Here is a 13,082-nt window from a genome sequence, read left to right on the forward strand (position 1 = left end):
AAGAACTGCTTGCCATCTGGGGGAAGGGGTGGAGGGAGGGAGGGGAAAAATCGGAACAAAAGTGAATGCAAGGGATAATGCTGTAAAAAATTACCCTGGCATGCGTTCTATCAATAAAAAGTTATTAAAAAAAAAAAAAGGGACCCCATGATCTCTAAGGTTCATTTAAATTCTAAACTTAAAACTCTAAAGTCCTGCCCTCAAGGAGTTTCCAGTATAACTGAAAAGGGTAAATCAAAACAGAGTTAGTCATAATTAAGAAGTGTAAGTGGAGCTGAATTGGAACCCATGAGGTCTAAGGTCCATTTAAATTCTAACCTTAAAACCCTAAAGTCCTGCTCTCAAAGAGTTTCCAGTCTAACTGGAAAGGGTAAGTCATAGAGACATCAAAACGGAGTTAATTAAGAAGAGTAAGTGCATTAGGAGTTCATAAAGTGAATATGAAAATTGTTACAAGGGTTTTATAGAGGATTTTTTCCTACCCACAGGAGCGAAGGGGGAGACTTGGAAGAGAAAGGGAACTTATAAAAGGGTTGACAAGAAGAAAAAGAGAAGAAAGAAAAGTTAGTTACTAAAGCATAGTTTTTAAAATGCACAGAAAAAAATAAAAGAAAGCAAACAGAAGTAAGGCATACCTGGGTAATATGTTGAATTTATTATATACTGAAGAGAAAATGGAAATGGAATGTAATTTGTTGTTGTTCATGACCCCCATTTGGAGCTTTCTTGGCAAAGATCCTGGAATGATTTGCCATTTCCATCTTCAGCTCATTTTGCAGATGAGCAAACTGAGGCAAAAGGGTTAGGTGACTTGGTCAGGGTCACACAACTGCCAGATATGAATTCAGGAAGATTTGATGCACAATACTCTATCCCACTGTGTCACTTAAGATATCCCAGATTTTTGCTATTTCATCTATCTTTTCATGCTCTAATTTGTATATGAAAATGCTCATTTTATTTAGCTTTATTATTTGAATTATTAATACAGAATAAATCATAATAAAAAAGGAGCAAAATCCCATGCATGTTGAGTCTACTACATATTGTTTCAACAAAGGCATGAGACAGACCACTGAGAGCCATAGGTACCACTTGGCCTTTAGCTTAATTTCATTCTAATCCCTGGGGAAACAAAGATGGATCTACCAGTGCTTATATTTGGGAAATGCAACGTGACATTGAAAAACTTCTAGGAGCAATATCCAAAACGATCACCAGATGGCCTCTTCCCACTACAAAATGAGATGCTGACATCACTTGCTACCTATTCTTTCTGAGAGGCCAGGTTAAATTTTGCTATGTTGAAAAATAAGAAAAAGAAAGGAATGTTTATGCTTCCAAATTTTAGGCAATAATATTTTTTAATGTTATTTATTTCTCAAGGCCCGTATTCCAGATATCATAAAAAAGGCACATATACAAAAATATTTACAGCAATCTTTCTGTGGTAGCAAAGAATTGGAAACTGAGGGGATGCTTATCAATTGGTAAAAAGCTGAACAAATTGTTTATATGAATGTGATAGAATACTACGTATTATAAGAAAGAAAAGAGAAAAAACCTGGAAAGACTTATATGAACTGATGCCGACAGAAGTAAGCAGAATTAGGAAAACATTGTATACAGGAATAGCAATACTATACGATGATCAACTATGACAGACTTAGTTCTTCTCAACAATACAAAGATCCAAGATAAATCCAAAAGACTCATGATGGAAAATGCTAACCACATCCAGAGAAAGAAAGTCTGAATGCAGACTGAAGCAAACTATTTTCATCTTTTTTGGTTTTTTCTTTTTTGTAGTGTTTCCCTTTTGTTCTGATTTCCTTTCACAACATGATTAATGTGAAAATATGTTTAATATGATTGTTCATGTATAACTTTTATCAGATTGCTTGCTGTCTTGGGGAGGGAGGAAGGGTAAGACAGGGAAGAGAGAAATTTGGAACTCAAAATCTTAAGAAAAAATGAATGTTGGGGGCAGCTAGGTGGCACAGTGGATAGAGCACCAGCCCTGAAGTCAGGATAAACTGAGTTCAAATCTGGTCTCAGACACTTAACATGTCCTAGCTGTGTGACCCTGGGCAAGTCACTTAACCTCAAATTGCCTCAGCAAAAAAAAGAAAGAAAGAAAGAAAGAAAGAAATGAAAAAAAAAGAAAAATGAATATTGAAAACTATCTTTAAGTGTAATTTGAAAAAAATAAAATACTAGTTAAGTGGAGGAAATTTTTTTTTTTTCAAAGAAAAGAAAAAGAAAAAGAAGAATAAGCAATTTCTCTCTTTCCACAAAAGTATCCATGTGACCCTGGGCAAGTCACTCCCAAATTGCCTCAGCAAAAAAAAAAAAAAAAAAAAAAAGAAAAGAAAAGAAAAGAAAGAAAGAAAAAGAAAGAAAGAAAGAAAGAAAGAAAGAAAAAGAAAAGAAAAGAAAAGAAAAGAAAAGAAAAGAAAAGAAAAAAAAAGAAAAATGAATGTTGAAAACTATCTTTACGTGTAATTTGAAAAAATAAAATACTAGTAAGTGGAAGAAAAAATTTTTTTTCAAAAAAAGAAAAATAAGAATAAGCAATTTCTCTCTTTCCACAAAAACATCCATTTTGGTGATATTAAGTTGTTACTTGATTGTATATATACAGACATTTTAGAAAAGATACAGGCAAAAAAAAAAAAAAAAAAAGGATCAGAAGATAAATATCATTTGTCAAATGCACTACTGGAAAGAGTGCCCAAATAGATGGGAAATCCAGATCTAATAAAGTAACCAATTATCCTTCCCCAGAGCTTGGTGTGAGATGAGCCTTTTTTCCCCTTTGGAGACTGAGTTTTCCATTTCCCCTAGGTGGGAAGTACAAAGGTAGTTATAGACCCAACATCATGACCTATCAATAGGGGAGTCAAACTGGGATGTCTGATTCCTCCTTAAACAGCCTGATAGCCCTATATCTATATTCCTGGGAGATCACCATATTGCTGCTAAATTTAGTGTAGATCCCCAAACAACATTAGCCCAATTCAAAACTTCCAAACTTAAGAGATTCAGCAGCTTCAGTCTTCTCAAAAACAGGGGATAAATACATGGCTACGTGGTTCTTTGAAGGTTTTGCCAGCAGAATCGAGAAATGGCAGGCTCTACAAAATTTGGGGGGCAGCTAGGTAGCACAGTGGGCAGTTAGAAATATTTATCTTTCTAATTTCAAATAGCCTCAGCCACTTACTAGCTGTGTGACAACAGGGAGATTGCTTAATCCGGCATACCTCAGTTTCCTTATCTGTAAAATGAGTTGGAGAAGGAAGTGGCAAACCACTCCAGGATCTTTGCCAAGAAAACTCCCAATAGAGTCAGGAAGAGTCAGACACACTGGATCAACAACAGTAAAGCCTTTAAGTATGGAACAAGTGTGGGCTCTGTAGAGTCATCCCAGGACCAGTCTGGTTAAGTTCAGAGAGGCTCCTCAGCAGGTTGGTCCCAGAGAAACAAGGTTTTTGGACACAGGAACTCTTAAGGACCATCTGCTTAGTCTTAGAAGTTCCTAACCAGATAATGGAGTGGTGAAGTTTTTTGTTTTGTTTTATTTTTGCCATAGTAACTCACAAAAACTGAAGTACACCAGGGTTTTGAGAAGGAGAGTGGAGTACCAGATGAGGTACTGGAGTATCCACAATAATAAAATCATTGAAAAGGGAGAAGGGGAGGAAGCTAGCATTTACTGAGCACCTACTATGAGCCAGGAACTGTGCTAAGAGCTGAAGAGACTAATCACAAACACACATATTTTTGTGCCCAAAGGACTGGGATCTGTCAAATGCTTCAATATCAGAAAAAGATATGATTTTATCTGTGGAAATAATCATCTGTTTTGCTGTTGTACCTTATGGACCAAAGGACTTTTTTATCTATCTGAAAACTTGAAACCTACAAATGTGTCATTCCCTTCATCAGAAAGTGAGCTCTTTGAGAACAGATGCTGCATTATTTTTCTATTTGTTTCTCCAATTTGTTTAACTGGCACTTTGTACATAGTGCTTAATAAATGCTTTTTTCATTCATTCATTTATTCAAATCATTTATTTATTCATATATACATTGCTCAGATGCCTTTCCAAATCTCCAAGCCATTGCTATTAACACATTTTCATTCTGGAAGTTGTGTTCAATTACTCTGTATATACTCTCAATTTATTTGTGTACAGTATAATAGCCCTCAGGAGAATATAAGCTTCTTGAAGACAAAACTGCTTCCTTTTATCTCCTCCTGATTCCCTAATGTCTAACACACAGACGATGTTTCAAATGTCTGCTTAATAGGACTGGTAGATTATACAAAGGTATATAGTTTAATTAGATCACATAAATGAATACTTCCACTCTTGGAAGAAAGATGCTCATCAAAAAAATCAATAGTCTATTCTCAACCAAATCAGTACCTCCTTAGTTTAAGCAAAAGACATGAGAAGAAAAGATAAATGTGAAAAGTTTCCTGACTATATTGAATCATCAATGGAATGAACATAGGGCATGGAAGCTACTTATGCTGGCTAGAAGCCTGTTAAAGCAAGGCAGGGCAGAATGAAGATCCTGAGTCCATGAAAAGTGACAATTCTCCCCATGTCATAGCCTTTTAAATATGAATTTGTTTTCTCAAAAGCAGCTGAAGAGCTGGAAAATTCCATTATTTGTGCTTCTCTGTACAAAGGAAAGGGATTTGTTCTTGATATGGGATTTTCATAGTCCTCTTAGCTTCTTCCAGGCAATTTCAGGCCACTTACTCTAATCAACTGATTGTCAGATGAGAGAGAATGTCTACCTTCCACTAGAGCAGATTATTTGTGGGAGATACCTAAAATGATAGCAAAGAAAAGGGAAGCGCCAACTTACCTGTTTGATTTATTTCAATTCGAGAGCCATTTGTTATTTTATCTAAAAGCCGTACAAAACTGGCTTCAAAATCTGTAAGAAAAAGGCAAAAAAAAAAAAAAAAAAGAAAATGAAAATTTTATTTACTGAATATTAATTTAATATAAGCATTAAATTTAATATTATTCCTTGAACATTTATTTAAAAACCTACTATGTGCCAAGTACCATGCTAGGTTCTAGAGATTGGAAAAATAAAGGCAGTCAGATGATACAGTAGATGGAATGCTGGACTTGGGGTCATAAAGATGTGAATTCAAATATGGTCTCAGGACTGAGCAAATACTTAATCTCTGAATCAGTTTTCTCCTCTGTAAGATACTAATAATGTCTACCTCCCAGGGTTGTTGTAAGGAACAAATGAGAGATTATTTGTAAAGCACTTAGCAGGTGCTCTAAAAATGCTTATTCCTTTCCCTTCTCCCAAACATTGAATTACTTTTTACAGATTAATTTTCATTTTAAATTTAATTTTAGTCAATTGATAGCTGTGTGATTTTGAGCAAACCACTCAACTCTTCAATGGAAATCATTGGGCCAGATGATCTCTATGACCCTTTTTAAACATGTGATGAACAACAAACAGTATGCTAGGATGATCAGCATTTTTGGAAACTCAATTTCTGATCCAAGCTCTGCAAGCCTAAGAAGAAATGCTGTGTATTGTCATTAAACCTCATCCTCAAAGGGGAGTCCTACAGAAAAATTTAGGCGCCTAAATTAGAAAATGGAAAACAGTAGTTAGGATATAAATGTATGGTTTCATTAGAAACATTGATAAGCAATTAGTTTTCTTAAAAACCCTATGATTTTATGATTTTCTAAGTGAAGATGAGTCTTCATTGATTCACCTACACATATTTACCACTTAAGTGACCAATTCTGGGGATGAATCCCTCAACTCCTAACTAGCTTGCTGTCTAGGGGAGAGTGGAGAAAGGAGGGGGAGAAAAATTTGCAACACAAGGTTTTGTAAGGATGAATGTTGAAAACTATCTCTGGATATATTTTGAAAATAAAAAGCTATTTTTTTAAAGAAACCTTTCCTGCCTTTTTACCCATAATGCCTTCTCTCTGAGATTACTTCCATTAATTCAAATATTTCTTGTATATACATAATTGCTTAAAGCGAGTTCTTTGAGAGCAGAGTGTTTTTGCCTTTCTTTATACCTACACAGAGCTTAGCACAGTTCCTGGCAGACTTAAATGAATTCTGAACCGATTTGACTGAGAAGGGTAGCAATACTTCCTCTTAGGAATTCATTTGCTCTGATCAGAATTAAGTTTTTCAAAATTGTTGAATTTTGCAATGTTGCTGTTTCTATAAATTGTTGACTCTACTCTGCATCAGTTCACATGAGTCTTTGAGGGTTTCTCTCAAACCATCCCTTTTCCATCATTTCTTACAGTTATAATATTTCATTCCACTCACATATCACACCTCCAACTAATCATCACAAAAGTTATTAACTTCCTTATCCAAAGTCCTCCTCCAAAACCTCTTTTACACTATAAGAGCACCAATATTCTCTCAAAAATAATGCCAGGAAAGCATGAGCTCAGGCAGGATCCTGTCTTAAAGTGGAAAGGCTTTGAGTAAGACATAAAGGAAAATGGACATTCTATCTTTTGCAAAGAAAGTTTAGGTAAATTGAGAAAAGCTCACCTGCTCATCATTAGATTGGGTTAGAGAGTGAATTTTCTTAGCTGCCAATTCACTTAATTTCACTAGACCTCAGTTTCCTTATCAATCAAATGATTTGTCAAATTATCCAAACTAAATGGCCTCTAAACCTCCAAAGATCCTTCAAATCTTTACTTGATCTCTAAATCTATAATCCTATGAACTCTCAAAAACCAAGAAGGGAAAGGGACCCGTATGTGCAAAAATGTTTGTGGCAGTCCTCTTTATAGTGGCCAGAAACTGGAAATTGAAGGGATGCCCATCAATTGGAGAATGACTGAATAAATTGTGGTATATGAATGTTATGGAATATTATTGTTCTGTAAGAAATGACCAGCAGGATGATTTCAGAAAGGCCTGGAGAGGCTTACATGAACTGATGCTAAGTGAAATGAGCAGAACCAGGAGATCATTATATACTTCAACAACAATGCTTTATGAGGATCAATTCTGATGGATGTGACCTTCTTCAACAATGAGATGAATAAAATCACTTCCAATTGATCTGTAATGAAGAGAACCAGCTACACCCAGAGAAGGAACACTGGGAAATGAATATGGACCACAACATAACATTTACACTCTTTCTGTTATTGTTTGCTTGCATTTTTGTTTTCTCTTCTCAGGCTATTTTTACCTTCTTTTTAAATCTGATCTTTCTTGTGCAACAAGATAACTGTATAAATATGTATACATATATTGTATTTAACATATATTTTAACATATTTAACATGTATGGGATTACCTGCCATCTAGAGGAAGGGATGAGGGGAAGAAGGAGGAAAGTTAAAACAGAAGTTTTTGCAAGGATCAATGTTGTGGGTCTGTCAATAAAAAGTAATTATAAAATTTTTTAAAAAAGGATCAATGTTGAAAAATTATGCATGCATATGTTTTGTATATAAAAACCATAATAAAAAAATACTCAGAAAAAAAAAAAAAACAATCTCAATGAAAAATTGGAAAAAATTCCTCTAGACTGGAAAATGGCTAAACAAGTCATGGTAATGGAATATAATGAACTATAACTTGGCTGTAAGAAATGATGACTGATGAACACAGAAGCATGGAAAGACATACTATATGAATTGATGTATAATAAAGTAAGCAGAATCAGGAAAAGCATTCACTATGACTATAATGAAGATTAAAATAAAATATTATAAAGCTGCAATATTATAGTGATTTAGGCTGGCCCTAGAAAAGATATGAAATCACTTCCTCCTGCTCTAATTCTCTAAAAATGTGGGGGATAATGGGTGTGGAACACTGCTGACTGTCAACACTGTCAGACTTTTCCCCAATGTTTTGGATAGCTTTACTGAAATAGACCCCTCCCTTCTTTATTATAAGGGATAATTTTTAGGGAAGGGGAGAGTAGAGGAACACAACGAAAAACGTAGTTAATGTAAAAACAAAAGGCATCAATGGAACTTTTTTAGAAAGGCTATCTAAAACCACAAAGAGTGATCATCTGGATGCGTGGAGAAAGCTCCCAAAATTACAAAGATCCCTAATGAATTAATTTCAGCAACAAATTATTGTCACAATTCAATGGACCAAGTGACAATGGAGGAATTTTTTCAAACAAAAAGATGAGCCAAGTTCATGGCTTCTCTTCCTTCTCCAACCTCCCCCCCCAAAAAAAAAAAAAAAAAAAGCAGGGGGAGACTAAGCTAGAGAACCAATTATTCCTTGTCTATAGCAGGAATCCTCTCCATCCCACCCTCCAAATGACTGAATGACAAAGTGAGACTGATGACTTTGCATAGCCCTGCCTCACAAGCCCAATTCACTTGCAAGTCAAGACATCACTTTCCAGATGTCATTGGTACTCTTCAAGGAATGAAGATGAAATAACTCTTCCATGAAGGAATCCATGGCATTGAGCTGTTTCTAATTTTATGGCAGACTCATGGATTTTTAGTGCTAGAAAGGACCAAAAGGGTTATCTCATCTAATTGCCTCATTTGATAAGGAAAAGCCAGAGAGATGAAGAAGTTTGCTTATTCAAGACCAAATATTTAATTAATAAGAGAGCTGACACCAGACCCCAAACTTACTGAATCCCTTAGTCTGGCAATCTTTTAAAATCACTCTTTCTGTTATTTTTCTCATATAATCTATCACACATTCCCTCCCTCTCCTTGACCCCGTACCAAAAAAAGAAAAGTAAAAATCTGAGAATGCAGTAGAAAATAGCTAACATTTATTAAGCAACTATTATTCTAAATTAAAACTTAGAGTGAGTATAGAAAACTTAGAAAGTGATAGAAAAGTGATGGGAAATTTAGGAAAATCTCTCTAATTAAGAGATAGGAAAACAATATACACAAAAGCTAAAGTAATATAAATATAACAATAAAGATGATCGAAACAGAACGCTGCAAAATTATAATGGCCAAACTTGGCCACAAGAAGAGATATTAAAAGCATTTTTTCCCCAGCTCTTTGTAGAAGTGGGAGATGATGTGTATGGCAGCCCAAATGTATTTTTCTAATGTATTGGCTAGTTTTGCTGAACTTTTTTTTTTCTTCCCTTTTTTGGAACTCTCTTAGAAAGAATGGCTGCTTAACAGAAGTAGGGGGGAATACTATGGGAAATATGGGTAACAGAAAAAAAGAAATATATTTATTTAAAGGGTAAAGTGGAAGAATTATCCTCACTGTCAGTGGAGAAAAGTGCAGCAAAGTAAGGAAGTGAAGGGTTTTTAGCATCGGTGTGTTGGTAAAATTTAACAACCAGAAGAGAAAGAAAAATGTAGGCAGGATAAGTTCGTAATCTTAATTTCCATGATCAACATTTTCTCCATCATTTTCTTAAGAAAAGGTAATAAACAAAATAATAAAATCTTGATTTGTAAAGTTCACCTTAATATGTGTATATAAATGGTGTATGCAAAATGTACATGTAAAATGTATGTAAATATGTATGTAATGTGTCTGTAGAATATATGTAAAAAGGTGCATTTAAATGTTTACACTGAAAATTTCACAACTGGCTTTCCCAAGATAAAAGTGCTTCTAGCATAACTCTAGTTAAGAGAGTTAGATTTAAGTCAAATGAGAGGCAGAGAGGTGCGGGGAGTAAAAAACACAGTTGAATTGGAGTCTAAAAGCTGAAAAAACTCCAATTTTGAATAGTCACTTTGCTACCTGTGTGTCTTTGGGGATGTCATCCCTATTCGATGGCCTCAGTTTTTAGATCTATGAAATAAAAGAGTCATCTAGATCAATTCTTCTTAAATTTTTTCTACTCACAACCCCTTTTTGCCTGAGAAATTTTTACATCATCTTGAGTATATAAGAATGTAAAATAGGCATACAAATCAAACATTTACTAATAATAAATCATAAAGAAAGTTATTTTTGATAGACATATAATTTTACCATCTATTAAAGATGAACATACATTTATATACTTATGATCTGGATGTGCCTGTTTATTTTTATGTAAAGAATTAGATCTTGGCAGAGTATCTGATACCTTTCACTACTGCCAAATTTTGTGACCCCCACATTTGGTTACGTGATCCCAAATTGGGGTTGGGGCCCTCAGTTTAAGAAGCTTTCAACTAGATATCTTCTAAGGTTCCTTCTCTCTTTTAATCTATGATCCTTTGCAGAAATCTTGATTTCTACCTGAAGTAATTGATCTTCCATAGTTTTTCTTCCTCCTCATTCAAACTGTCACCATGAGCTCCACTCATGACAGAAAAGACAATTCTTCCTCTACACGTTTCAATTGAATCCTTTTATTAAAGACCTGATGCATGCAGAACACGTTCCAAACACCCAGGAAATACAAAGTTTAGAGAAGTCACTGCTTTTGCCCTCATATGAGCTGTATTTGAAGAGAAGGATGAGCTACAAATGGGAGAAACTCAGGCCTCCATCCTCAAGAAGCAGCCTTCAACTCAGGACTAACCCATCAGGCTCTGGGAGGAAATTCTGGCCACCCTGGCAAAGGCTGCTGGCAGAGCAGGCTGGAGCCTAGAACAGATTAAGAACATATAGAGCTCCAGGACAAGAATCACAAGGAATCTCTCCTCCTTTCCCCAGGAATAGTCATTATTTACAACTCAATTTATAATCTAGATATACACATTCCTAGGAGCACAATTGTCCCTTTGCTCCTTCCATTAACTATCAGGAGATGAAGTTTTCCCAACACTAATCCCTAAGAGTCTTGGAGATCAGGAGATTTAATTTTATTCAGTTAAGGTGCAATATAATGAGGTGAGATAATCTCTTAGGGTAGATAATAAAGTAGTGAACCAGGAACACTAGGTTCTAGTTATAGTTCTTGACCTTGAACATGTCATTAACTTTTCTAGGCAATTGTTAAGTTTCCCCTAACACTTCTAATATTTGATGATGATGATGACACAGAGACCAAATGGAAAAGGGGGAGATTCCTAACAAATGATCTGCTTCTCAAGATACTCTAGTTTATATATGTTATTGTGCTGATTATACCACTTTTTGGAATCCTGTATTGCCTCCTAAATTAAACCCATCATTACTTGGAAATTTAGACAACGCACATCTAAAAAATTAATCAATTAATCAATAAATGTTTATTAGTAAATCAATTAATCAATAAATATTTATTAAGCATCTACTATGTATGAAGCACTGTACTAAGTTCTGGGGACAAAGAATGATAAAAGAGAGTCCCTGCTCTCAGGAAGCTTACGATCTAATGATGAAGACCACCAAATATATATGCAAAGTTATATACAGAATAAATAGAAATTAATTAGTAGAGAGAAAGTGCTAGAACTAAAAGAGATTGGAAAAGTGTTCCTGTAGAATATGGAGTGTTATTTGGAACTTAAAGGAAGCCAGACAAGTCAGCTGGCAGAGAAGGGAAGGGAGAATGTTCCAGGAATGAGAGAGAGCCAGAAAGAATGTCCAGAGCTGAGAGATGAGTGTCTTGTTTTGGAGCAGACAAGAGCCTAGTGTCACTGAACTGAGGAGTAAGTGTAGAACAGTAAGCTGTAAGAAGACTGAAAAGGTAGGAGGGGGCTAGATTGTCAGAGTATTTTGTATTTGTTCCTAAAGTCAACAGGAATCCAACTGGATTTATTAAGCAGAAGGGGTGACATGGTGGGACTTGTATTTTAGGAAAATCCCTTCAGCAGCTGAATGGAGAACATACTGAACTGCAGAGAGCTATTGCAATGATCCAGGCAGGAGATGATGAAGCTTTGCACAAGTGGTAACAACTCGGAGGAAAAAAAGGCATATTCTGGAAATGTTGCAAAGGTGAAATCAAACTGGCAACAGCTTGGCTATGGAGTATGAGAGACAGTGAGGAATCCAGATGATTCCTACTAAGATGTGAGCTTGGGAAACTGGGGGATGATGTTGCCTTCTACAGTAACAGGGAAAATAGAAGGTGGGAGTGGGTTTAGGGAGGGTTTAGTTTTCTACATCTGATGTCCACTTCAAGACATCTGAATACCAGTGGGAGATGTGAGATTGGAGCAGGACATACTGGAGCATCATCAGCATATTGATTATGGATTAATAATTAAATAAATAAAATGATTTGATTTATTTAATTAAATAAATCCATGGGAGCTGATGAGATCACTAGGTGAAGGAGTATAGAGGGAAAAGATGATAGAATCCTGAGGAACATCTGGAATTAGAGGACATAATATGGAGGAAGATCCCATAAAGGAGTGCAGAAGAGTAGAAAGAGGAGATGAATCAGGCAGGCAGTGTCCCCAAAACTGAGAGAAGTATCAAGGAAGAGAGCATGAGCAACTGTTTCAAAGGCTGTAAAGAAGTCAAGCAGAGTGAGAAATTTTTAAAAGGCCATTAGATTTGGCAACTAAAAGACAATTAGTATCTCTGGAAAGAACCATTTTGGTGAAAAGATAAGAATTAGGAAGAAAGTGAGAGGAGAGAAAAAGAGATACATTTGTAGACAGTCTATTTGATTTTGGCTACAAATGGCAGAAGAGATAGAGAATGATAGTAGGGATGGAATAATCTAGGAAGTTTTGTTTTTTTTTTCCAGGATAGGGGAGACATGGGTACATGTGTAGGTGGTAGGAAATGAACCAGCAGACAAAGAAAGATTGAAAATTAATGAAAGAGTGAGGATGACAGAGGAAGCAGTCTGTTAGAGGAGATGATGGAATGGGGGTTCACTTCAAAAGTCGAGGAATTGGTCTTAGTAATAAGGGCCACTTCTCATGTGAGAGAGGGATAGAAGAAGATAGACAGGTAAAAGGCACCTGAGTAATAGACAAGGAAGTTCATAGTGAATGGCCTCAATTTTTTTTTTCCTATAAAATATGTAAGGATTGTGGAAACTAAATGTAGATCTCAAAATAGCATTTTCACTCTTTTTGTGTTGTTCACTTGCATTTTGTTTTCTTTTACATTTTTTCCCCTTTTTGATCTGATTTTTCTTGTGCAGCACAATAATTGTGGCAATATATATAGAAGAACCGCAC

General features: G+C 35.4%; 1 protein-coding gene across 1 annotated transcript in view; it reads right to left on the reverse strand.

The window, feature by feature from the left end:
- The window catches only part of RCL1 (RNA terminal phosphate cyclase like 1), a 64,079-nt gene that overhangs the window by 40,104 nt on the left and 10,893 nt on the right, over positions 1-13,082 (reverse strand). The window contains exon 2 of the mRNA XM_051987784.1: positions 4,885-4,956. Within this exon, the coding sequence (XP_051843744.1) occupies positions 4,885-4,956 (72 nt within the window). The remainder of the gene's footprint in view (positions 1-4,884; positions 4,957-13,082) is intronic.

Source organism: Antechinus flavipes, chromosome 1 (assembly GCF_016432865.1).
Source record: "Antechinus flavipes isolate AdamAnt ecotype Samford, QLD, Australia chromosome 1, AdamAnt_v2, whole genome shotgun sequence".
NCBI classification, from domain to species: Eukaryota; Metazoa; Chordata; class Mammalia; order Dasyuromorphia; family Dasyuridae; genus Antechinus; species Antechinus flavipes.